Below are 25,455 nucleotides of genomic sequence, written 5' to 3' on the forward strand. Positions count from 1 at the left end.
AGTGCTGCGCTGCCCCGCCCCAGATCCTAGAGAACTCCTGAGTTCTATCCCAACTCAGGGAGGGGGGTCTAGTGGTTAGAGCGGGGGGGGGGGGGCGCTGGGAGCCAGGACTCCTAGGTTCTGTTCCCAACTCTGGGAGGGGAGTGGAGTCTGGGGGGTTAGGGCAGGGGGAGGGCTGGGAGCCAAGACCCTCCAGAACAGGTTTGAAGTTCCATCAGGGGGAAGCCACAATCTCGTGCCTGGGATCTACCCTGGCGTGTGTGTATCCAACACCAATCCATAGATTTTCAGGCCAGAAGAGACCATGAGACTAGCTAGTCTGGGGGGCCCTGGCCAGAGAATGTCACCCATCACCCCCTGTGCTGAGCCCAGGCACGGGTGCTGGACTGAAGCATGTTCCCGAAGGTAGCCAGGCTGGAGCTGGAGACCCTGAGAGATGTGAATTCACCACGGCCCTTGGCTGTTTGGTCCCAGGGTTAATTAACCTCAGGGTTAAAAACAGTGTCGCATTTCTCCTTGGACTGTGTCCAGCTTTAACACTGGGGGAGGCTATCGGGGTGTCTACACCTCTGCTGGGGGGGGCTCGGGGCTCTTTCCCCCCCCCCCCCCCAGGAACTTACTAGCCACTTGTGTAAGTCAGCAAAAGTCACCGCCTGGGGGCAGGACAGCACACAGAGCCTTACCCCTCTAGGTGGGGCCGCTGAGTGGCCAGGGGATAAATGCACAGGACCCCCGTCCCCTGCTGAGGTAGGCCATGTGGTGGGAGGGTGTGTTTAGAGACAGGCAAATGTGCCTCAGGATTAACCATCCCCACTCCCTGGGATGGGGTGAATGTGGGGAGCAGGGAGATGGATGGGAAGGAGGGACAGAGGTGGAGATAAGTGGTAGGGGTTCCATGGGGGAGGGCAGGGAAGAAGGTGGGTGGGCAGAGAGGGTGCAGAGGCAGGGGTTTCCAGGGAGAGGGGTGAGTGAAGGAGTGGGGGGGGGGCAGAGGGAGGCTGGGGATGAGTGAGTGTCTGGGGGAAGTAAAAGAGAACAGTGCTGGGGCAGAGGAGTCGGGGTTGGGGGTGGAGTGGTTGGGGGTCTTGGGGGCAGGAGGGTAGAGCGGGGCTGTGGGGAGGGCAGGAGATGATGAGGTGGAGCAAGGGGGTGATGGGGCTGGGGCAGGCGGTGGGGGGCAGGGGTGAAGCAGGGGGGCTGGAGCGGCTGGGGCTGCAGGGGGCAGGGGTAAAGCGGGGCTGGAGGGAGTATAGGGGTGATGGGGTGGGGGTGGAGCGGCTGCGGCAAGAGATGGTGGGGGTGGGGGGCTGGGGCAGGAGGTGATGGGGCACGGGCGCAGCGGTGGGGGGCGGGGGTGGAGCGGTGGGGCGGGGTGGAGCAGTGGGGGGCTCGGGCAGGAGGTGATGGGGCACGGGTGGAGCGGTGGGGGGCGGGGGTGCAGCGGTGGGGCAGGCGGTGATGGGGCGGGGTGGAGCAGTGGGGGGCTCGGGCAGGGGCTGCAGGGGGCGCGGTCTCGCAGCTGGTCGGCCCGGGGCGCGCGGCGCCGGCTGTAAGTGGATCCAGGTGCGGGGCGGGTCCCGCTGGCCCGGGGCCAGGAATTCGGGGCAGGGGGGCCGGGGGGAGCCAGCGCGTCTCTCCCAGAGAGCCTCGGCCGCCAGCGCCCGCTCCGTGTGCGCCCGCCCGGCCGTGGGGGATCGGGGCTGACCGTCCTGCCCGGGGGGCGCAGACCGGACCCCCCGGCCTGAGCACGGGGGCGGGGGGCCGATCCCGGACGGTAAGTGGGGCCGGAGGGGATCGAGCCGTGCAAGGGTCAGTGGGGGATCCCCGGGAGCGGACCGGGCCGTGTATGGATCGAGCCCTGCGGGGTCAGCGTCGGGGGGGTCCCGGTGGCGTTATCCCTGTGCCCGAAACTTCTGGGAATCCCCCTTTGTAGCCGTGGCACCAGCCACGCGATTGGTAGTGATGGGGGGGGGTCCTGACGGGCTGGGATCGGTGCAGGGCCAGCGGGACCCCGCCAGGTCAGACCCCTCCCCAAGGCCGAGATAAGCCATTTGTGACCCACTGACCCCAACCGGGGTGGGAGGGAGGAGTACCCCTAACGGAGCCAGCTCAGAGATGGCTGGGCCAAAATATAGACTTCCCCGCCTCACCCCCTAACTGCCTGTCCCCCACCTGGCCCACCCTTATACACCCATGTTCCCCCCCCCTCCCCACACACACACCAGGCTTCTTCCCTGAGCCCTTCCCCGCCTTGTGCTCCCCACACCATGTGCCCTCCCGCTGCTGGGATCCCTCCCCAATTCCCCTCTCCCCCCCCCCAGCCACTGCTCCCCACACTGCCTGTTTCCCCACTGCTGGGATCCTGCTTCAATTCCCCTTCCCCCCCAGACCCCCCCCACCTCCCCACTGCTGGGATCCCTCCCCAATTCCCATCCCTTCCCAGCCCCTGCTCCCCACACCGCCTGCCTCCCCACTGCTGGGATCCCTCCTCAATTCCCCTCCCCCCAACCCCCTGCTCCCCACACCGCCTGCCTCCCCACTGCTGGGATCCCTCCTCAATTCCCCTCCCCCCAACCCCCTGCTCCCCACACCGCCTGCCTCCCCACTGCTGGGATTTCTCCCCAAGTCCCCCCCCGCAGCGCTCCCCAAACTGCCTGCCTCCCCGCTGGCTGGGATCCCTCTCTGACCCGTGCCCTGGCCTACATTCCCCATAGTGCTCCCCTCACTCACTGCCAGGATCCTGCTGTCAGGATCCCTCCCCTGCCCTGCACTCCCACACACCACCTGCCTCCTCCACTGCTGGGATCCCAGCCTGATTCCCATCCAGTCATCACCCCAGCCTGCACTCCCTACACTGCCTGCCTCCTCCACCGCTGGGATCCCAGCCTGTGCTGCCCACGCCACCCACCTCTTCCACCGCTGGGATCCCTCCCAGTAGTCACCCCAGCCTGCCTCTCCTGCTGCCGGGGTCTCTCCCTGATCCCCACCCCACCACCTGTGTCCACCTCTCTCAGAAAAGCCCCTCTGGAGACAAGTCTCAGGAGATCCTGCCCTTTGGGGGATCCCCCTCTGATGGGCTGCCCTCCCCAATGCTCCACCTCCTGCGGAAGAGCAGCCAATCACAGCTTGTGCAGGAGGCAGTCAGGGCTCTTCCCTCACCCACCTTCTTCCAGCAGCAGGACAGAGTTTTGGGGTAGGGGAGAGGGGAGTAGGAAGAGCCCAGCAGGGCAGCTCTAGTCTGCCCCCTCCCTTCCCTGCAATACCAGGCCTTGGGACAACAGCTGGAGAGCATGGTCTAGGGTGGCTGTGGGTGGGGGAGGTGTCATTTTGTACACTCCTCTAGGGCACACCCATGTTTCCTTACACGTGTGTTCTGGCTGGCTGGGAGAGGCCACAGGGCTCCAGGCCCCAGAGACTAATTGTAGACCCAGCCAGACATAAATATTGACAGTGCTGGGTCAGTGAGAGGGTTCCTGCCAGGCTGTGCATTGGAACCATCCATCCATACTTTCTGCTGTGTACTTTGGGTGGGGGGGTCTCCACTTTGCTTCCCTCAATCCCCTAAGGATGCCCCCTCCTCCTGATCCCATTCCTGACACCAATCCCCTGTTCCCCACCATGCTACAATGCTCCTGCCCAGCCTTGAGATGTCCCAGTTCCCCACAGCTCTGATTTGCTGATGGCTGCTCTGGGGTCCCCTTCTCCCACAAATTGGGTTGGCCAAGGGGCTTTGGGTTCCAGACGGTCTGGGAGCTGGGTGGATGGCTATTCATAGCCACAGAGAGGCTATAATTAGCCTGGACTTGACCAGAGCTCCTGCCTCAGGAGAGGAGTTGATAGATTCCCTTAGCCTCTGTTTGGATAGTGCCCCTCAATCCAGACCCATAGTCCTCTGCCCCCCCAGCCCTGCCCCCCCCCACTGCTCAGCTGATCCCCCTCAGTCCAGACCTGTGGTCCCCCTGCCATCTCAGCCATTGAGGCCTAGTCTGCCAATGTTTGGCTGGATTATAATGGGAACTCAATGCTAGACCCTCCAACTCATGACATGCCCTCACTTTGAACCCAGGTGTGAAACCTCCAAGCCATCCAGAACTCCAGGGGTCTCTGCCATTGGGGAGGGGGGGAGGCCTAGTGGGAAGGGCAAGATACAATGTACGGGGAGGGGCTGCCATTGATGGTTGGTCCCCGCTCCTCCCCCATCACCCTCCAAATGGGGCTGGATGGACTCCAAGTGAGGACAGGAATGAGGGTGATCTGGATGCTCTGAGCCAAAGTCCCCACCAAGCTCTTTGGCTTTGAATCCACTGGGCATTGGGAGACTGGGAGGAGGAGGGGACGGCAGGGGAAGCCTCACCTTGCAGGGAGGGGAATCCATATTCCGTATGTTCCAGGGCACTGTGGGGTGCGCTTGGCCCCATGGCAGCTGCAGGGACAGGATCCCTGTCCCCCAAGGCCCAAGGGGAATTGCCTTCATTCTCAGCAGTACAGAGGCAATGATGCATAGTGGGGATACCAGGCCACGGATCAGATCCACTTGAGAGGGGTTTCTGATTACCTGTCTGGGGGGTTGTTGGTTCAGTCTGAGGGGCACTGGCAGGACTGTGGATGGGTGACACTAACCCCTGCCTTACCCCTGGCAGGACCATGTGGCCCGTCTCCTGCCTGCTGCTGGCAGTGCTGGTGGGCGCGACACTTGCACAGGAGCTGGAGGAACCTGATACCTACACGGTAAGAACGCGTCAGTGTTGCCCACCCTTCATGTGCCCTCTGGGGTGGAGTGCGAGGGCTGTTTATACAGGGTCCCTTGCCTGGTGCTGAGATGCAGCTGCCTCTGGGGTGGGGCACGGGGACTGTGTATGCCAGGATTCCTCAGCAAAACTCCAGGATATTGGAGGGGGTCCCATCCTTAGTGCCACTGAGAGACCCTGGAATAACAAACTGGGCTGCACAGCCCCACTGCTCACAAAGTGAGACACTAACGCTGCCAGATCAACTTAGCGGTCGCTCCCTTCGTAGCTTCTCTCAACTGAGCTCATCGCATCCACCAGGGTTCCTTGTATCCCTCTATTCTGCGCCCCCTGGCTGGGTGCCACCCTCCCCTCTATTTCAGAGACTTCCTGCAACACCCCCCAATTTCACTCCCAACCAGAGGTGCTTTGTGCACCTGCCCCCCTTCCCCTCCCCACCATTATGATTTGCCTGGTCTGGGAGATAAATTCAATCTATGGAGAGTTTTGTGTGCGGGTGCATGCTGCCCCCTGCTGGAGAGGATGAGCCCTGCTCTGTGTCCGTCCGTCCGTCCCTGCTGCCCTGCTCCCAGGTGGGGTCTGTGCAGGGCCCGATCAGTTTTCCCTTAGCTGCCTGCTTGCCCTGAGCTGGCCTCGGACACCTGGGTTCCTCTCCTGATCCTGCAGGGCCCATTAATGCTTTCAAGGGCAATGGGATCCTGTTGGTTCAGCCCTTTGATTTCTTCACTCCTATATTTGGGTTTTTTCCCCACTGCCTGTGGGCCCTCGACTGTAACCGTCTCCCTCTCTTACCCCTAGGAATGCACAGACGGATACCAGTGGGACTCAGACACACAGCACTGCAAAGGTATGAGGCGGGACTGTGGGGAGTGGTTGAAGGTGGGGGGCTGGGAGCCAGGACTCCTGGGTTCTACCCCAGGGCTGGGAGGGGGTCCTTGGAAGGAAGGGCTTGGATTCCTGCGTTCTGACCCTGGGCCTGTCCCCAGACGTGAACGAGTGTGAGACCATCCCCGAGGCCTGCAAGGGGGAGATGAAATGCATCAATCACTATGGGGGGTACCTGTGCCTGCCGCGCTCAGCCTCCGTCATCAATGACGTGCACTCGGAGAATGCTGCGCCCCCCAGTGCCCCTCGACCCCGACCTCCCCGACCCTCACTCACCGCCTCCCGCCACAACGCCTGCCCCCAGGGCTACGAGCCTGACGGGCATGGCTCCTGCCTGGGTGAGTAAACAGGGAGCGGTTGGGGGGAAGAGGGGCAAGGGGGCATGGCTGGGGGGAGGGGCCATGGTGGGGAGGAGGGGCAGGGGGCATGGCTGGGGGAGGGGCAAGGGAAATGGCTGCGGGGAGGACAGGCAGGGGGCATGGCCAGATGGAGGAGGGAATGGTGGGAGGACAGGCAGGGGGAACAGCCATGGGTGTGTGGGGGGCACAAGGCCCACTGGGAGGGAGGCAATTGGTATCACTGGGGGTTAGGGAGCTGCTTCCCCACAGGCAGAGGCTGGTGATTCTATGGGGCAGATCCAGGACACCCCTGGGGCCTGATGCCCGGCTTGGGGGGGTGTCTGTCCCGGCTAACCCCGCATGTCCCGGTGCTGCCCCCTGCAGACGTGGACGAGTGCGAATACGAGCTGCACGACTGCCAGCCCAGCCAGGAGTGCATCAACACGGCCGGCGCCTTCCACTGCAAGTGCCCTGACGGCTACCGCAAGATTGGCTCCGAGTGTGTGGGTGAGTGGGCACCGGCCACCGGGGGGCGCAGGGCTGGGGTGGAGGACAATGAGTTTAACCCCTTCTCTCCCGTGTGGCAGACATCGACGAGTGCCGGTACCGGTACTGCCAGCATCGCTGTGTCAACTCCCCAGGCTCCTTCTCCTGCCAGTGTGAGCCAGGCTTCCAGCTGGCCAGCAACAACCGCTCCTGCGTGGGTAAGGGACCCGCCCTGCCAGGGGGACAATGGGGGCCGGGACTCAGGATTCTTGGGTTCTGTTCCTCTTCCCATTTGCATCACCTGGTGGGCATTTGAACACTGTTATACACCACCCTGCCCAGAAGCAGTCGCATCCCGGTGCTGGGCGTGTTGGGATTTCACACTGCGCTTTCCTTGCAGATGTGAATGAGTGTGAGATGGGGGCACCGTGCGGGCAGCGCTGTTTCAACACCTACGGCACCTTCATCTGCCGCTGCAACCAGGGCTATGAGCTCGACCGCGACGGGTTCACCTGCAATGGTAGGTGAGCCTGGCCCCTGCCCCTAGCCCAGCCCCCAGTCCTAGCCTTCCCCTGCTTTTAGCATTCCCCAGGCCTAGCTCCTCCCATAGCTGTAGCCCCTCCCACACCCTGAGCTTCTCCCATTTCTAGCCCCATCTTGTTGTATATCAGCTACCATCCTTTTATCTCCCTCCTGTTTTAGCCCCTCCACAATTTTAACCCTTCCCATTTCCCTTAGCCCTTCCCTGCTGGCAATTCCTCCCTTCTCATCTCCAGTTCTAGCTCCTCCTATTCCATTCTGCTCCTCCCACTTTCCCATGTTCCCGCCCCATTCCCTTTAGCCCCTCCCCTTTGCTTTGCTCCACCCACTTGCCCATTCCCTTGCCTTGGGGACCTTCTTAGCTCCTCCCCCTGCTCTTTTCCCACCGATTGGCTATGAGGGACAATCTCTAATGAGGCTGATGGGCACAGACCGATCCTGTGGTTCCTGGAGTGGGGGCAGTGGTGGACTAGGAGGTGAAGGGAGCCCGGGCCTCTCACGCTTTGCTTCCCCGAACCAGATATCGATGAGTGCAGCTACTCCAGCTACCTGTGCCAGTTCCAGTGCATCAATGAGCCAGGGAGATTCTCCTGCGACTGCCCCCAGGGCTACCAGCTCCTGGGCACCCGCCTCTGCCAAGGTACCAATGCTTCCCAGCACTGGGAGGGGCTTCCACCACAGAGCTACTTCCTCCCCAGGACACTCCACCCACCCCAGCTGGCCCCAGCCCTGAGCAGCCCCTGCTGCCCTAAAGAAATCCCAGAACCCCTGCAAGAGCCATTGAAAGGGGGTGGCTTAGCATAGCAGGGGGCTATAGGTTGGGATTGAGGGCCACAGTAGAGCTGTGTGAAATGCATTCTGGGATTTCCCCCTTCTCTGTGCCAGTCATCCCAGGAGAGAGGCCAAGATCTGAACAGATCCCTGTTGTGGCCCCAGACCATCCTGCCTCCAGTGGTAGGGTATCTATTGGCTAGGAGCTGGCAAGAACTCAGGACTCCTGGGTTCTATTCCAGGCTCTGCTATTCACCTTGGAAAAGTTCCTTCCTCTCCCGGTGCCTCAGTTTCCCTTCCCATGTCTATTCAGACTGGGGGCTCTTTGGGGCAGAGATTGTCACTGTGTCTCTGTGCAGTGCCTGGCACAGTGGGAGCCCTGATCTTGACCTGTGTGGTGGCCGGTCCAGTGGGGGCCCCTGATTGCGTTGGGGTCTGTGCAGCACCTAGCACAATGAGAGCCCTGATCTTGATTGGGGTCTGACTCCAGTTACCCCAGTCTCTCCCCACCGCAGACATTAACGAGTGTGAGACGGGCGCCCACCAATGCACCGAGGCCCAAAGCTGCATCAATTTCCATGGGGGCTATCGCTGCGTGGAGAAGAACCGCTGCCTGGAGCCCTATGTGCAGGTGTCTGACAAGTGAGTCTGCGTGGTGTGCTTGGTGGGGACTGGGTGGTTTCCCTTAGCTAAGCAGGGTTGTCCCTGGATGGAGACTCATGAGGAACCACCAGGCTTGCATTGTAATGAATGCTGACCCCAATGTGGCACTAGGAGGTGCCATGCTGCAGGGTCAGAGGGCTCAGTAGGGGGCTCTCTCCCCTTGCACTCAGTACTGGCCCCAGTGTTGTGCCTAGTAATGCCACATTTTCCAGTGGCTGGGGGATGAGTGTTTTGCCAAAATATAGGGTGACCAAAGGGGAAATATAGGAACGCCCGGTCGAAAAGGGACCCTGGCGGTGCCGGGCCATTAAAGGGCCGGTCAGGGGTGCTGCAGATCTTAGGAAGGGTACTTCCTCCCTGTCCTGGCACCGCGCTGCGCCCCAGAAGCAGCCAGCAGGTCCAGCTCCCAGGCTATTGCTGCGTGGAGAAGAACCTGCCCCTACTCTGCAATGGGAACTGGCCAATGGGAGTTGTGGGGGGAGGGGGTGGCTCCTGCCCCCTGCCCCCCTGCCTACTAGCACTGGACCTGCTGGCCGCTTCTGGGGTGCACACAGCGTGGTGTCAGGACAGGCAGGCAGCCTGCCTTAGCCCCGCTGCATTGCTGACCGGGAGCTGCCCAAGGTAAGTCCGTGCCCCAATCCCCTGCCCCAGTCCTGAGCCCCCACCAAACCCAGAGCCCCCTTCTGCACCCAAAGCTCTCATCCCTGGTCCCACCCCACACTCTGAATCCCTCAGCCCCAGCCTGGAGCCTCTCCTGTACCCCAAACCCCTCAACCCGCAGCCCCCTCCCATATTCCGAATCCCTCAGCCCCACCCTGGAGCCTCCTCCTGCACCCCAAACCCCTCATTCCCCAGCTGGACCCTCACCCCCTCCCGCACCCCGAGCCCCTGCCCCAACAAAAGTGAGTGAGGGTGAGAGAGAGCGGGGTATGTAGTGAGTAGGGGCAGGGCCTCAGGGAAGGGACGGGGCTAGGGTGTTCAATTTTGTGTGATTAGAAAGTTGGCAACCCTACCGAAATACCCAATTCTAAGCAGTCGGAAAGTCAGTGAGAGACCCAGGGGTGGACCCCAGATGTCCTGCCCCACACTAACTTTGTCCCTCCCTCGCAGCCGCTGTTTGTGCCCTACCACGAACCCTCTGTGCCGGGAGCAGCCCTCATCCATCGTGCACCGTTACATGAGCATCACAGCTGACCGGACCGTCCCTTCTGACGTCTTCCAGATCCAGGCCACCAGTGTCTACCCTGGAGCCTACAATGCCTTCCAGATCCGCTCTGGCAATGAGCAGGGGGAGTTCTACATCCGGGTGAGTGGGGGGAGGGGAGCGGGGGGCTCTGGACAGGACAGACCACTGCAGAAGGTGGGACTTCCTCTTTTAGCCAAATTATCAATAGTGGGAGGGCTGCTACCAGAAGGCAGGACTTTCTGTGTTGCTCGTAGTGCCAGGCAATGGGCATGTCCCACTCATCCAGAGACCCAGCCAGTAGGCCCGTCTCCTCCGTGAGGGGGGGCATTCTGAATTGCTCATAGCACCAGCCAGTGGGTGCTGCCCTGGAAGCAGGACTTCCTGCATTAGTCTAAACTCAGCCAACCAAAGAAGCAGCAGCTATTTCATTGGTGGTGGTGTGCGGGGCGGGGGAGTAAAGGGGGAGCAGACAGAGCCCCTGGAATGAGGGGTGTGGGGGGGTGACAGGGAATCCTTGAACTAGAGAGGGTGGAGGTTGGGTGGACGGATTCCAGGAGCACCGGTGGGGGCGATGTGCTTGGGCAACAGAAGCTATGGATGCCCCCCTAGTTATTACTGGGGGTAGTAGGGGGATAGAGGAGACAAGCAGAAGGTGAGTAGGAACTTGCAAGGGAGAAGTCTGAGGAGGCAGGGATGCAGGGTGAATCAAAGCAGCAGGAAGTGACTACCCTGAGCCCCCTTTTCCTTTGCCTCCTTGAGCCGGAGGGGATTCCCTCCAGCCTGCATGCACTTGGAGCCACTCCACTGGATGGTGCTAGTGAGGGGCAGGGCTAGAACAGGCAGCAGGTTTTAAACAGCATTTAGATGCCTAATGCTCTTGATTTCAAGGGGAGTTAGGTGCCTAAACACCTTTTAAAAAATCTGGCCTTGTTCTGCTGCCCAAGTCGGCTGTGGCTGATCAGCTCCACAATATCAGGGCGAGGGCCAGGTCTCCCAGGGCTGAACCCCTGTGCTTGGGGGGTGGGTCGGATCAGGAAATAAGATCAGCAGAAAACCGGGCCCCTTTGGGATGTCACTGGTGCCCCCTACAGCTGGCAGCAGCTTCCCCTCTCGCCAGAGCCACACCTTGACTTGGGTCAGCAACAAAGTGGGCACTGCTTTAGTTACACTGAAATGATTTGGTTGGGTCAGCACCCCCTGGAGGTTTGCACTCACTCATCTGCTCTCTTGGCAGCAAATCAATAACATCAGCGCGATGCTGGTTCTGGCCAGGCCTGTCACAGGGCCCCGGGAATATGTGCTGGACCTGGAGATGGTGACTATGAACTCACTCATGAGCTACCGCTCCAGCTCGGTGCTGCGTCTCACCATCTTCGTGGGAGCCTATTCTTTCTAGTGCCCCAGCCTGGGTAAGACAGGGCTAGTTTGTGGAGGTGGGAATGTGTGCAGTGATGAGCTGCCAAAATCTTAACAAGTTCCCTCCTCGCCCCATGAGGGAATCGTTGCCCACCCCCGCCTCCCGGGACTCCTGCCCCATCCACCCCCCTCCCCTGACTGCCCCCAGAACAGGGTTGGAGGGTCTCGTGGGCCACCATAGTGGGTGCCCACCCCTAAGAGCCAGAGACAACTGCTGGGGGGCGAGGTGGGCAGTCCCAGAGGTGCTTACCTGGGGCAGCTCCCAGGAAGCATCTGGCAGGTCCCTCTGGCTCCTAGGGGCGGGGGAGCGTCTGCTACCCCACTGATCACATCAGAAGTGGTGCCTTAGGCACTGACTCCCTGGGTGCTGAGCACCCACCGGCAGCTCCGCGCCCAGCCCCAGATCACCTCACCTCCGCTGAATGCGCTGCCCTGTTCTGCTTCTCCACCCCCCAGCTTCCACGAATCAGCTGTTTGGCGGGAAGCCGGGGAGGGCTGAGAAGCAGGCGGTGGCTTCGCACTCAGGCCCAGGGAGGCGGAGGTGAGCTGGGGCTGGGAGTGGTTACCCTATGCCCACCCCCTGCCCCAGCTCACCTCCGCCTCCCTGGGCCTGACTGTGAAGCCGCCACCTGCTTCCCGTGCGTGCGAACAGCTGATTCGTGGGAAGGGGGGGGGGGGCGGCGGAGAAGCTGAGCTGGGGCCGGGCAGGGAGCTGCTGGTGGGGCTCTGCACCTACCAAATTTTCCCCTGGGGTGCTCCAGCCACTTTTGGCCAGTTAAATTTAGAAGCTGTTTTAGAACCGGTTGTCCCCTCCCGGAACAACCGGTTCTAAAAGGGCTTCTAAATTTAACAGCCAGCGAACCGGCTCCAGCTCACCACGGGGTGTGTGTGTATCTCCCTAAAGGGAGAAGGGGGGAGCCCCATTATCTCTGCTCCGTGCCCCTTCAGACCCTCCCTGACCGACAAAGATTGTACCCAGCTCTGAGAAGCCAGGAGAACAATCCTCTGCTGGAAACCATGTCAGGCGAGTTTCTCCCAGAGAAAGTCCCGAGGGGGCTAGATCCTGGGTCTCTGTCCCGTAGACAAAGGCCAATCGAAGCCAATGCCAGACACTCAGCCTGGAACTGCAGGGTGGATGTTTACCAGGGAGAGGGATTTGCCCTGGGAACAACTGACCTCGGGGGAGACTAGGGAAAAACTCTACTGCTCAGGGGCTTCCAATGCAGCTGGGCTGTATCCTTCTAGCTCGACCACCAGACTGGGGTTGCTGTGGGGGCATGCTCCAGCACATGAGAATGGAGCTGAGCTGAGGGCCATTTGCCCCAGTGTCCTGGCCTGTGCCAGCTGCTCTGGGGGGTGTACAACTGTGCAAGGGGGCAGATTATTCCCCATCTGCCCCCTGGAGGTTCTCTCACCCAGCTGCGTTGTGGGCTGGGCTCAATGTCTGGCTGTAAAAGCGAGGAATCCCACTGCAGGTGGAGCCAGCCCACTCAGACCATGGAACAGTGGGGTGGGGGGGGTGTGAATTGTAACACTCTGCCTCCCCCTTTCCTTAGGGGCTGAAGCAGCAAAAAGCAGGGTCTCAGGCCCCAATGTTGCTGTTTTCTGCCCCTGCAGGTTGGCACCGGTCCAAAGGAGACAGCGCAGCCAGACCCAGCTCTGGAGAGATATCAGTGGGGTACGGGACCCCAGCTGCCACACTGGAAACTGACATGCAGCTGGACCCAAATCTCCCATCCCTCCAGCCTGCCCTGGGCTCTGCCCCTCCCTGGCTGGAGACCCCCGAGCTGGGCTCCTGCGCAGACCAGAGGTGTGATTTTGGCCAACTGTTCCACTTCCTGGTTTGAAAAAAGGCAAATTTCAGTAAAAGCACCAAGACCAAACCCCATATAAGGCAAAGCAGGTTGAGTGGGGGGTTCTGGTTCTGCCATCAGCACCATAGCTGATCAAGTGTGTGTGCGGGTGCGGGGGAAGGGTCCGGACAGCACTAGGCACAATTGTGTGAGTGTGAAGAAATAATTGGCCATGTGAAGCACAGGCAGATGTGCTTAAACATTGAACAGAAGCCCTTCAATAGGGGGCACTATCCCCGCCCAGGGTGGAGCGAGGGATGGGAGCATTCTCCCTTCACAGCCAGGACCAGAAGCTCAGCTCTGGGATGAGATAAAACTGAGCTGGAGTCCATTCCTGCTCATTAGCACCTCTTCCCATGCGATGGGGGGATGAACCCTGGCACCTGGACCCCCTTGCAGCGGTATCCCCCTCACCCCTAGCGGGAAGGAAAATCCCAGTAGGAACAAAGGAATAATCAAATTTATTGGAACAAGGGAAATACAAAGACTCATTAAAACAAACACTGGGGCCGAAAGCCCTAGACAGTCCTTCTACACACACCCAGAAGCCTCCCTCCCTGCAAGGCCACCATGCCCCCTGGGCGTACACCCCACAGAGGCAGAGTCACCACCTGACCGTTCTGCCCTGGGAGAAGGGAGCTGGCTCCCTGGCCAGCAGCACCCTGTCGAAGGGCTACAGCACCCCTACAGTCCCCAGCTAGAGCACTAGGCCCAGGGCGAAGCCTGAGGTGCCGGGGTCCCTGGCAACAGGACAGATGAGATTCCCCCTGTTCAAGAGAGGGGGCCAGGGCTGCAGTACAGCTGGGAGAGTGTCCTGCTCAGGGCAGGGCCCAGGTTCCTGGGGGAGGAAGCACAATGGGGAAAGGGGTGTTAGGGCCAGGGGAGGGGCATAGCAGGAGGCCTCAACTTCCATCCATCTGCTACAGCCAGAAACTGAGCACAGAGACCCTAGGAGTCCTGGCTCCCTGCCTCCCTCTAGACCACAGGGACTAAAATAGCCCCAAAGCCAGGAGCTAATTCAAAAATCCTAAATAAGCTTTTGAAGACAGAGGGAGGTTTTACTGATCCTTGGAGTGAATGAATCAGCTGGACTGAGGGGGAGCCCGCGGCTGTGGGTTGGGGATAAGGGGCACGGGCAAGGGGGAACCTAGTACCAGGCTGGCAGGGGGCGTGGGTCAGGCCTGAGGGTCCACGCGCTGCTTACTCTCACCTCTGCAGTTTGCCACACTTGATGGTGCTCAGCAGCTTGTCCCTGCTCTCAGGGTCTGGGCAGGTAGAGTAGGCGGCCAGCAGGCTGATGGGGTGGAGACAGACAGTGAGGGGGGGCAGGGACTTGGGCTCCCAGCCCCCAAGCTTTCTAGAGTAGGGGAAACTGAGGCATGGAACAAGACAGGCACTCAGTCAAATAGGAAAGGAACCCAGGAGTCATGGCTCCCAGCCCTTCCACTGCTCTCCCACCAAACCCCACTCCCCTCCCAGAGCTGGGGCCAGAACCCAGGCAGGTGGGCCCTGTACCTGGCCAGTGTGCTGTATCTCTCCAAAATGGCGGCTGCTTTCTCCCCGCTCACTCCACTGATCTGCATGAGCTGCCGAGCGAACACCTCACGCACAGTCTGGGCCTAGGGAGCCAGAGAGAAATGGGGGACAGGGGGTCAGAGCCAGGGAGAACTGCCAAGGTGTCCTCCAGTAATCCAGCCCTAGGGTAGGATCCTGGGAAAGGACAGAGCCATCCCAGCTCCTGGAGCCAGCCAGTCCCCTGCCCTGGATCACAGTCAGCATCCCCGGAAGGGGAAAGGCTCCGTGTCCCATTCCCTGCCCCCTAAGCCAGCCATTTCCCCTGTCCTGGGGACAGATCACAGCCAGTGCCCCCGACCCATTCCCTGTCCTGGGGCTGGAAACAGGGTCATGGCCACTCTGCCCAGTCTCACCTTGTTCTTGACAGCTCCCTCATTGAACTCCTGGAAGGTCATTAGGGTGCAGGAGTCGCTGTTGGGCTGCAGTGGGCCGCGGCCCTGAGACTCTTCCTTGGTGCAGCTCATCAGGGTCTTGTTCTGGGGAGGAAAGGGGCACCTCATAAATCCAACCAACCATCCCCTACTCCTGGCTGGCACCCCTCACTCCAGATGCACAGCCCCCTGCTAGCCTAGCCCCAGGCTCCCTCTTCCCAGCTCTGCCACCCCCTCTCACTCCTGACCCACAGCGCCCAGCCCTGGGCTCCCAAACCCCCATCTCTGCCACCCCCTCTCACGCCCAACCCACAGCCTCCAGCTAGCCCAGCCCTGGACTCCCCCTCCCCCAGATCTGCCGGTGCCTCTCACTCTTAACCCACAGCCCTGTGCTAGCCCAGCCATGTGCACCCCTCCCCCCAGCTCTGCCAGTGCCCCTCAGTCCTGACCCCCAGCCCAGCCCAGCCCTGAGCTCTGTTTCCCTCCCGCAGCCCCTTGCTCACCCCATACAGGCTATTCAGATGACGTGTCATGATGGTCAGATACGCAGCTGATTCCCGCAGGTCACGGGTGCGTTTGACAAAGAAGCCATCCACTACCTGGGTGTGGGGGAAGAGAGCATTAGGGAGTGGGGCTAGTGGGCGGGGAAGACAGTGCATCTGGGTTCACAGCCTCCTTGAGGTTCAAATTTTCTGGCCTTAACCCTGTGCTATTGTTAGGGGGATCGGACACAGAAGGGCCCCTGCATCTGGGTGCTGGGTTGGGGAATCCGTAGCTGGATGCTGGTGGTCACCTGATGCAGGGCGCTCTGTGGGAGGCTCAGGAGCTGTATGTGTATGGGAGGGGAGTGTCCTGCGGGGGGGTTGCTGTACCAGAGTACTGGGCAGGGGTCCCCATACCTGGGTGCTGGTGGCTGCCTGCTGCAGAGTGCTCTCGGGCAGGCTCAGGTGCTGGGTCGATCCAGATTCCTCCAGCAGGTAGATGGGATGGCGCAGGCCACAGCGACGCAGACGGAACTGGGGGGTGGAGTGGGGGGGTTAGCATGGGAGGGAGATCCACCCTGGCTCCCACCTTATGAGTCCATCCAGACAGCCCCCAGATCCCCTCCTCAATCCCTCAGGCACCCCATTCCCCCGCACCTTCTGCTCACGGAAGCGCCCGTCGATGATGCTCCCACACAGGTCAGCCATTCGCTTCCGCTCCACCACGTAGTCCAGGGCCAGCTCCTGCGCTGGGGGCAGGTGCAGCTGCCCTGGGGTGAGATGGGATTCAGGAAGGGGAGAACAAGACCCCACTCCCCTGTCCATGCATGGCCAGAATGAGGCAATCTTGGTGCTGTGAGGCTCTGCCACCCCCATATTTTCTCCCACACACACTTGGAGTGGCAGCCAGGGACCCCCCCCAGTACCTCTACCCTAGTGCCAGGGTAGTGCCGCACTGGGACGTGTGGGGTGGGGCCACCCCTCAGAGCTCAGGCAGCACCAGTTACACTCAAGGAGCCCTCCCTCCCTGCTGGCCTGGGGGCTCCTACCTGGACGGGGCTGGACTCTCTCACGGGCGACCCACATGAAGTCCCCCACATGCAGCTTGCGCACGTCGAAGGGCACGGCATTCCTGCGCAGCTCAGCCATCAGGTCCTGCTTCCGGGCCGCTGGGCCACTGTAGGGAGAGACGGGGTGGGACTGGGGCCTGCTCAGGAGGCCCCTGAGATGCCCCCAACCCTCCTGGACACTGAGTGACCTCCCCACCTCAGCCCCCAGAGCCCAGCCTGCCTGGGATCCCCATAATAAGCCTCCCTGCTCAGGATGCCCTATAACCCCCTCCCCCAGTCCCCCCGGCCAGAAGCTCGGGCCCCCCAGCGCACCCCATGGTCTCGATGAAATCCACACACAGGATGATGTCAAACTGGCCAGGTCTCAGCACGAATTCAGGGTCATGGGGCCTCTGCCCTCCAGAGCCACCTGCTGTCCCCTCCAGGGGTCCCAGGGCACTGTCAAGCCTGCAGCAAAGTGGGGCAGACAGCACAGTGAGAACACAGCCCTGGAGAGGGGCCAGGAAAGGTGGGGAAGTCCTGTCCCAGCCCGCCACAGAGAGCACAGGGCTGCGGAAAGTTGGGAGCTTCTGCTACAATGATCAGCAAAGAACGGGTTAACATTGCCAGTGGCTGGGTCTAGAGAGAGCACAATGAATGGAGCCCAACTATTAGTCCCCACTTCCCTTCCCCCTCCCTCGACTCCCACCACCTCTGCTCGAACGTGCTAGATCCCACTCCCCCCAGTGCTGCAGAACTCAGGAGTCCTGGCTCCCAGCCCGTCCCCCCCCCACCCCCCCCCCCGTGAGTACACCCCGGCTCACACAGGCTGTCTGGAGCTGGCACTCACAGCTGGGGCTCTGGGCGCAGTTTCTCCTCCCCAGCAGGATCCGTGGGCTCTGTGCCCTGGGGTGTCTTGGATTCTGGGGCTCGACCCTCTGAAATCAGGGCCTGCTCCACAGCCACAAGCCTCTGGGCTAGCACCAGCCCCTGCGGTGTCAGAGAGTACCTGCGGGGAGCAAAGGGCATCTGTACCCACTGAGTCCCCTCTGCTGCCCCCACAGCCTGGCACCTCCCGAGTCCCCAGCCTTGCAGCACGGCACTATTACTGAACCCCTAGCAAACCTCCAGGCAGCACAAAACCCCCTACTGAACCCCCCACCCCACCTGCCCTGCCCCTATTAAGCCTCTGTGAGGATATAGGGAAGGCGTGGGTACAATCTAGGCACTCCGAGTGGGAGCAGGAACTGGCTGCCTGGCTCCTTCCCACGCGGGACACTCCCTTTGAGGTGCAGCCTTTCACCTACCCGACGCCTTGTTCGCCCCCACAGTGGGCGGAGAGTCCGAGGGCCGGTGGCAAAGGAGTCACAGAGCAGCGTCGACGTGAGGTGCTCGGCCACAGCAATGGACTCACCCTAGACCTACACAACAGACTGGCCCCCCCAGGAGAGCTGGGGTAGCAGCAGCAGGCGGCCTGGGCAGTGAGGTCCTGGGGCCGGGCTCTCCTGGTGCGGCTGATGAGGGAGTCACTGGTCAGAGGAGGCTGGACAGTTATAAAGGGGAGGAGCTAAGCTCTTGGGAGGTTTGGGCCATTTTCGACAGAGTAGCCTTGAAGCAGGGGCCCTGCCTGAGCCCAGCTGGGTGGAGGCCTCCCCAGGGAAGGGGAGCTAGTGGCAGGCACTGCAGGCAGGAGGTCGGGCTGCAGGATCTGAGCTCTCTCTGCTGCATGTGATGAGGTCAAAGGGCAGCAGGTGAGTTTCGGGGTGGGGTCCGGGTGCGATATGTACTTCACAGCTGCTGCGGGGCTCCTGTGGGAGCTGAGCTGGACCCAGAAAGCTCACACCTTGGGACAGGGGCTGAGTATGGGACAGTCTAAGCTCATAGGAGGAGCTGTACCCTTAGTGTGCCAAGGGACCAAAACGGGGGCAGGGACTGGACTCTGCTCAGGCTCTGGGAGACTTAAACACCCAGGGCCCCAGAGGCTGGATTCCCCTCCCTGCAGGCTGGTGGGCAGTAAGCGTGTGCCCAGTAACATGGACTAGGGGACCAGCTTATGGCACTCATCCCAGTGCAGAATAAGCTGTAAGCTTGGGCGGCGGGGGCTGTGATGTTCCATGCAGGTATCCTCCAGCAGACCAGGGTGCACCAGCCTAGCTGTCCACCAGATGGAGATGGTGACCAACCCTCCCATTAGATGCTCTCCTTTCAGTCAAGGGGAAAATGCCCATGACCTGGAAAAGAATATATCTGACATGCTCGCCTTGGGGGGATTCAGCTGCCCAACAGTGCCTGGGCCATAGCTGTGGTGCTGGCACCCACACAGCAGGGGGCGATGGTTTCTCTGTGGATTAGGGAAAGTGTCATGCAACCACAGTGTCTGACGCTTAGCCCATGCCTTCAATGGAAGAGATTCTAGACAAGTGGGGATGCATGTTACCGTAGCACCATGGAGCTCACCAAGGACGACTGGCAGGTACCAGGTGCCTTCACCCCTCAGCGGAGCTCTAGGATTTCCTGGTTTTACTCTCTGTCCTAAAGGGGCATCTATCATCTTTCAGCGTCTGGTAGCTCAGTTACGAATGGAGAACTTGGCCTAAGCATATGTTGATGACATTTCTAGCCACATCTGGGAAGAGCATGTGGCCTAGGTTAGGGGGGTACCTGACCCCCTCAAAGATGGAAAGTGTAGAGTGGGGATTGCTGAGGTGGCTTATCTAGGACACAAGGTGGGGAGTAGCTGTAGAAGGCCAGAATCTGCAAAGGTGGAGGCTGTTAAGGACTGGCCTGCTTCCCAAACCAAGAAACAGACCTACTCCTTCAGTGGGATGGCAGGGTATTACTGGAGATTTGTAATGCAATTAGCTCCTGAGCTGCTCCCAGCACTGAGCTGTATCGAAGGGCGAGCCAGACAAAGCGCTCTGGATGGCCCAGCGTCAAAGGGCATTCTGGGCCTTGAAAGAAACCCCCCCAGCTGAAACAAAGGAACAAGCTGTCAAGGGGCTGGTTTGAAGGTTGCTGCTGTGAACAGACAGGACACCTGCATGGACAGAGTGAAGATGGAGCGCAGAGAACCAGGGAGTGGCAAAGCTGCTGCTGCTACCAACATGGACTCTAAGTGTGGCTTTCCCAGGCCGGCCTGAGGACCCTGTGACACTGGATCCCAAGTGACTAATCAATGCTCCTTCGGCCTGGCCATGCTGCCCTGCCTCACTGCAGATCCTGGTATCGCTCCCTAGGAAGGAAAAGCTGCTGCAGGAGTTCTGATTTCTGCAGCAAGCCCAGCGGAGACCCACAGTGAGTTACTAAGGCTGCTCAGCAGCCCTTGGGGAAGGTGTGGGCCCGTGGGTGCTGGGGTTACCACCAGGAGACTGTGTAAAGGCCGGGGCATGTCCACAACAACTCCCAGCACTACACTACTCCCTGATGAGCCCCCCCATTCCTTACAACATGGCACCCCCTCCAAAGCCCAGCACCCCCTCATACCATGATGCCCCTAGCAAGCCCTGAATCGTGTCCTCTGCAGCACAGCACCCCCTACCTGGCTGGGACATTGGTTTTCAGCACCAGCTCTTTGCGGATCAAGGTACCCACCGATGCCCAAGCCGTGTACCTATTTCCAGGGTCGACCTGCAAGACACAGATACCCCATGTGACTCTGCTGGGTGGGACCTACCTGAGCCCCAGCAGAGCTTGGAGCAAGGGAGGAAGGCACGGCTGGGGAAGCAGAGGGGGTAGGTAAACTTGAGGGGGTGGGGTGATGGGCTCAGATCCCTGCGCCAGGAGTGATGGTTCCTCAAGCCATCTCCAGAACCCATCAACTCCAGAACCTCATGATGGGTGTTTGATGGTGCCCAGACTGAAAGGGGATGGCAGGCCGGGGGATTCTCCAAGGCAGCTCTCACTCACCAGGGTGAAGGATTTGTCACACAGCGGCTGAGCTGCCCGCTGCAGCTCAGGCTTCGTCAGGAACCCCCGGCTGCGTGGGCTCTGTAAGGGGGAGCAGGAGGAGTCAGCACTGGGGAAGAGAACATAGGAGGCCAGGCTCCAAACACCACTTGCAGAGCTAAGAATAGAACCCAGGAGTCCTGCCTCCCAGCCCACTGCTCTAACCATTAGACCTCATGCCCCTCCCAGAGCTGGACATGGAACCCAGGATTCCAGGCTTACCATGCTGTCCTTATAGAGGGCTAGCAGCACAGCATAGGCCCCAGAGTGTGGGGCTGGGACATACTGCCGGGGGGGACGGGCCTTCCTCTGGAAAGAAAAGTGTCAATTAGCAGGATCCCCCAGCTCTGATCCCCTCGCTGCCTCTGACATCCCCCCAAGCCCCAACCTGTCCCTGCAACCCAGTGTCTCTCACACAAACCCACTCCACCCCAGAGAGGCAAGGGGACTTACGTAGCATCTGAGAGTCAGAGCCAGGGATAGAACCCAGGAGTCCTGACTCCACACCCCTCCCTTCTCTAACCAGTATACCCCATTCCCTTCCCAGAGCCAGGAAGTAGAACCCAGGAGCCCTTCTGCCAGAGGCAGTGCTCTCACCGTGGGGGGAGGCTCCAAATCCCCAAGTAAGGTCTGTGAGGCAGAGGGGTTGTTGAGGGAGCGGTGCTCTGTGCCAGGGGGATCACTTTCCTGGCCCCCCCTGGAGGGGCTGGCCCTTCCCATGGCTTCAAGGGGGGCATCTGCACCTAGGGTTCAAATAGAAATAAGATAGGACCTCCCCCAAGCAGCCAGTTCCCCTGCAAAGGCTCCGATCCAGGCCCAGGGCCCCCAAGAGAGGACAGGCCCTGTCTCCCGTTCCCTGTCTCCCTCAGCCAGCCCGACCCTGACCCCCACCCTCCAGCTGGGACAGGGCCAGGAGGCACAGAGGGCTCCTTACTGGGAGCAACCTCTCACTTGCTAGGCTCAAGGACGGGCCTGATGGGAGGGAGGGGGAGACAATATCCTCCCACTCCCTAGGAGAGACCCTACAATAACGAAGCACTGTCATTTGATTTTAAATCTACCACAGTTGTTAAGGATCCCTAAACCAAGTGGAACCAACAACCCAGGAGTCCTTTACACCCCAGTGCACCTATGCCCCTGTGTGGCTGCCCACCCCCCGCTCAGCCTCCTTCAGTCTTCTCCTCACACCATGCCATCTTGGGGGACCCCTTCAGTCCTGACACCCCATCCCTGGTGCTCTTCACCTACCCTGCTCAGCACGGTGCCTCTCCAGCCGCTCGTCCAGCCTCCGGCAGATCCCGTCCCCAAAATGCTGCAGAATCGCGGCCTCACGCCCACTGTCCAGGGGCAGCGGGTACCTTCGAAGGGAGCCCAGAGCCTGAGGGGGAAGAAACACTGACACGGGGAGCCTCCAGCCCCCCCACACCCCTCCCAATGGGGTCCCAGCAATAAGAGCCAGGACTCCTGGGTTCTCGCCATGCTCTCGCAAGGCAGTGGGGTCTAGTGGGTTAGGTCAGGGGGCTGAGGACCAGGACTCCTGGGTTCTAGTCCCAGCTCGGGAGGGGAGGGCAGTGCAGTGGTCAGAGCGGCGGGGGGGGGAGGAGGAACCGGGACTCCTGCGGGGACGGGGCGAGCTCACCCTCTGATACACGAACTGGGTCTTCTTGCCCTTCTCAGCGGCCTCATCCCTCCACTCGGTCAGCCACTGCACGAAGAGGGGGTTAGGGCAGGCGGGCACCGGCTTCTTCCGCCCCAGCCGCCGGGGGGCCGCCATCTCCGCAGGGACCCGGGGCCTTTCCCCTCTCGGGGGCGCTGGCTCCGATCCAGCCCCAGCGGGGGGACGCGGGGACGGGAGGCGGCCTGGCTCTGCCGCCCCCGATCCGAGTCACTCTTTAATGACAGGGGGATGAGGGGGCGACAGCCAGCCCCCCCCAGACGAGATGGGAGGGGTTCCCCCGGACTCCTGGGTTCCCGCTAACCCACTAGCTGCAGCATGGGGGAGACCCCCACACTCTGCCCCGCGGGGGGCGGGCGGCACCGCGACCCCTGAGCCGGAAGCGATTCTACCCTTTTCCCGCCGGGGCCCCGGCTTCTCGGAGCACCGCCCCTAGCTGCTGGGAACCATAGAGCGCGGCGATGTGCCCGGGATAGAGTGTGCCCGGAGGGGCTCTCCAGCGCCATCTAGCGGTCAGAAAAGACGGAAACTCCGCGATGGCCGAGCTCTGCGGGTACCGCTCGGAACAGAAAGAGAATCGGGGGTCGAGGCCGGGAGCACTGGCAGAGCTGGGGGAGCCCAGGGCTGGGGTAGCAGGAGGCTGTGGGTCGGGGGTGAGGGGCACGGGCAGAGCTGGGGGAGCCCAGGGCTGGGGGAGCAGGGGGCTGTGGGTCGGGGGTGAGGGGCACGGGCAGAGCTGGGGGAGCCCAGGGCTGGGGGAGCCCAGGGCTGGGGGAGCAGGGGGCTGTGGGTCGGGGGTGAGGGGCACGGGCAGAGCTGGGGGAGCCCAGGGCTGGGGGAGCAGGGGGCTGTGGGTCGGGGGTGAGGGGCACGGGCAGAGCTGGGGGAGCCCAGGGCTGGGGGAGCAGGGGGCTGTGGGTCGGGGGTGAGGGGCACGGGCAGAGCTGGGGGAGCCCAGGGCTGGGGGAGCAGGGGGCTGTGGGTCGGGGGTGAGGGGCACGGGCAGAGCTGGGGGAGCCCAGGGCTGGGGGAGCAGGGGGCTGTGGGTCGGGGGTGAGGGGCAAGGGCAGAGCTGGGGGAGCCCAGGGCTGGGGGAGCAGGGGGCTGTGGGTCGGGGGTGAGGGGCACGGGCAGAGCTGGGGGAGCCCAGGGCTGGGGGAGCAGGGGGCTGTGGGTCGGGGGTGAGGGGCACGGGCAGAGCTGGGGGAGCCCAGGGCTGGGGGAGCAGGGGGCTGTGGGTCGGGGGTGAGGGGCACGGGCAGAGCTGGGGGAGCCCAGGGCTGGGGGAGCAGGGGGCTGTGGGTCGGGGGTGAGGGGCACGGGCAGAGCTGGGGGAGCCCAGGGCTGGGGGAGCAGGGGGCTGTGGGTCGGGGGTGAGGGGCACGGGCAGAGCTGGGGGAGCCCAGGGCTGGGGGAGCAGGGGGCTGTGGGTCGGGGGTGAGGGGCACGGGCAGAGCTGGGGGAGCCCAGGGCTGGGGGAGCAGGGGGCTGTGGGTCGGGGGTGAGGGGCACGGGCAGAGCTGGGGGAGCCCAGGGCTGGGGTAGCAGGGGGCTGTGGGTCGGGGGTGAGGGGCACGGGCAGAGCTGGGGGAGCCCAGGGCTGGGGTAGCAGGAGGCTGTGGGTCGGGGGTGAGGGGCACGGGCAGAGCTGGGGGAGCCCAGGGCTGGGGTAGCAGGAGGCTGTGGGTCGGGGGTGAGGGGCACGGGCAGAGCTGGGGGAGCCCAGGGCTGGGGTAGCAGGAGGCTGTGGGTCGGGGGTGAGGGGCACGGGCAGAGCTGGGGGAGCCCAGGGCTGGGGTAGCAGGAAGCTATGGGTTGGGGCTGAGGGGAACTGACTGAGCTGAGGGGGGAACTCACCATGCCCATGGAGACCCCTCCAGCTGCCTCTCTCCTTCTTAACTCCTGTCGCTCACCTTCTCCCCCAGCAGTGTAGTGGGGGCTCCCCTGATCTTGGCCACCAAGCCTGGGGGACAGGAAGCACTAGGGGGCAGGTGCCTTGCTCAACCCCCATCCCTCCCTGGCCAAGCTACAGGGCCAGTGATTCTCAACCTTTTTACAGACTGCTGTAACCCTTTCACAAGTCTGATTTGTCTTGCGTACCCCCAAGTTTCACCGCACTTAAAAACTACTTGCTTACAAAATCAGACATAAAAATAGAAAAGTGTCACAGCACACTATTACTGAAAAATGGCTGACTTTCTCTTTTTTTACCAGACAATTATGAAAAAATCAAATGGAATATAAATATTGTACTTTCAGTGTATAGTACGGGGTGGCCAACCTGTGGCTCCGGAGCCACAGGCAGCTCTTGTATAGGCACCGACTCTGGGGCTGGAGCTACAGGCTCCAACTTCCCAATGTACCGGGTTGGGGGGGCTCACTGCTCAACTCCTGGCTCTGCCACAGGCCCTGCCCCTGCCACAGGCCCTGCCCCCACTCCACCCCTTCCGGCCCTCTCCCCTGAGACTGCCAAGCCCTCACTCCTTCCTCTCCCCGCCAGAGCCTCCTGCATGCTGCATGTCCAGAGGTGCGGGAGTCTCTGATCAGCGGGGCTGCAGGTGGGTGGGAGGCGCTGGGAGTCAGGGGGTGCTCATGGGGGGGTTACTGCCGTATTACTGTGGCTCTTTGGCAATGTACATTGGTAAATTCTGTCTCCTTCTCAGGTTGGCCACCCCGGTATAGTATATAGAGCAATATATACAGGTCATTGTATGAAATTTTAGTTTGTACTGACTTCACTAGTGCTTTTTCTGTTGTAAAACTAGGCAAATATCTAGATGAGTTGATGTGGCCCCTGGAAGACCCCTGTGTACCCCAGAGGTACACTTACCCTGGTTGAGAACCACTGCTATACGGCTTTTAGCCTGGCTGGGGAAGGTGTAAGGGATAGGGGAAGGGGAAACGTGTCTGAAAAGAGGAATGTACATATTGATGAATAGGTTCATGCATATTCATGAGGTTGACCCAGATGGGACCTTCAAGAGAAAATGGGACAAAGTGTGGGGCCTGACCCGAGTGTCTCGCCCCGCCACGCGGCTGGCCTGAGCTGCTCACCCAAGCCCTGCCTTCCCCTTCATGTGCACAGCCGGGGCTGGGGTTGCTGCTTGCCCGAGCCCTGGCTGCTGCCCACGCATGGCTGGGGTCGTTGCCCGAGCCCTGGCTGCCGCCACCACGTGGCTGGGGTCACTGCTCGCCCGAGCGCTGGCTGCTCCCTGCAAGTTTCTCTGCACCACACCTCACCTTTTTGACAAAAATGGGCATTTGTCATTTGCTCTTGCCAACTGATGAAGTCAGCAAGAGCAAACGGGACAAATGCCCCTTTTGTCAAAAAAGTTGGGATGGCCAGGACAGGACTTAAAAGAGGGACTGTCCTGGCCAAAACAGGACATGTGGTCACCCTACTTCAAGGGGTCGTGCTGAGAAAGGAGGGGAACCAACCTGCCCCCACCATGAGAGCCACTGTCTTGGCTTC

The 25,455-nt window shown here is 61.3% G+C and overlaps 2 protein-coding genes across 4 annotated transcripts; one reads left to right on the forward strand and one right to left on the reverse strand.

Annotated features, from left to right (window-relative positions):
- Positions 1–1,631: 1,631 nt before the first annotated feature.
- EFEMP2 (EGF containing fibulin extracellular matrix protein 2) lies at positions 1,632–13,541 on the forward strand. The gene is made up of 12 exons (XM_073351668.1): positions 1,632–1,774; positions 4,641–4,728; positions 5,547–5,595; positions 5,735–5,971; positions 6,356–6,478; positions 6,559–6,675; positions 6,858–6,977; positions 7,518–7,637; positions 8,284–8,410; positions 9,542–9,737; positions 10,852–11,026; positions 12,651–13,541. Exons 2-11 carry the CDS (start codon positions 4,645–4,647, stop codon positions 11,011–11,013), a joined length of 1,335 nt encoding a protein of 444 aa, XP_073207769.1. The 5' UTR covers positions 1,632–1,774; positions 4,641–4,644; the 3' UTR covers positions 11,014–11,026; positions 12,651–13,541.
- MUS81 (MUS81 structure-specific endonuclease subunit) lies at positions 13,329–22,391 on the reverse strand. Of its 3 annotated transcripts, none has more exons than XM_073351665.1 (16): positions 21,948–22,390; positions 21,557–21,686; positions 20,906–21,051; positions 20,531–20,617; positions 20,270–20,350; positions 19,902–19,990; positions 17,214–17,372; positions 16,697–16,831; positions 16,364–16,491; positions 15,972–16,084; positions 15,732–15,848; positions 15,336–15,431; positions 14,815–14,937; positions 14,402–14,505; positions 14,097–14,258; positions 13,329–13,724 (listed from the first exon to the last, which is right to left on the reverse strand). In XM_073351665.1, the coding sequence occupies exons 1-16, from the start codon at positions 22,080–22,082 to the stop codon at positions 13,658–13,660; spliced, it is 1,872 nt and encodes a 623-aa protein (XP_073207766.1). In that variant the 5' UTR covers positions 22,083–22,390; the 3' UTR covers positions 13,329–13,657. The 3 variants fall into 3 exon arrangements, with proteins under 3 accessions (XP_073207766.1, XP_073207767.1, XP_073207768.1); XM_073351666.1 differs by having other exon boundaries at positions 14,097–14,180; positions 21,948–22,388; XM_073351667.1 differs by lacking the exon at positions 17,214–17,372 and having other exon boundaries at positions 21,948–22,391.
- Positions 22,392–25,455: the final 3,064 nt, after the last annotated feature.

This window comes from Lepidochelys kempii, chromosome 7 (assembly GCF_965140265.1).
Source record: "Lepidochelys kempii isolate rLepKem1 chromosome 7, rLepKem1.hap2, whole genome shotgun sequence".
Taxonomy (NCBI): Eukaryota; Metazoa; Chordata; order Testudines; family Cheloniidae; genus Lepidochelys; species Lepidochelys kempii.

Bases quoted from the DNA above. Each gene is read 5' to 3' on its own strand.
- EFEMP2 (XM_073351668.1), top strand. From the start codon at position 4,645: ATGTGGCCCGTCTCCTGCCTGCTGCTGGCAGTGCTGGTGGGCGCGACA. The intron at 6,978-7,517 runs GTAGGTGAGCCT...TCCCCGAACCAG, and splicing joins CGACGGGTTCACCTGCAATG to ATATCGATGAGTGCAGCTAC. The intron at 7,638-8,283 runs GTACCAATGCTT...TCCCCACCGCAG, and splicing joins GGGCACCCGCCTCTGCCAAG to ACATTAACGAGTGTGAGACG.
- MUS81 (XM_073351665.1), bottom strand. From the start codon at position 22,082: ATGGCGGCCCCCCGGCGGCTGGGGCGGAAGAAGCCGGTGCCCGCCTGC. The intron at 21,687-21,947 runs GTGAGCTCGCCC...CTTCCCCCTCAG, and splicing joins CCCAGTTCGTGTATCAGAGG to GCTCTGGGCTCCCTTCGAAG. The intron at 14,259-14,401 runs GTACAGGGCCCA...TCCATGCCTCAG, and splicing joins AGATACAGCACACTGGCCAG to TTTCCCCTACTCTAGAAAGC.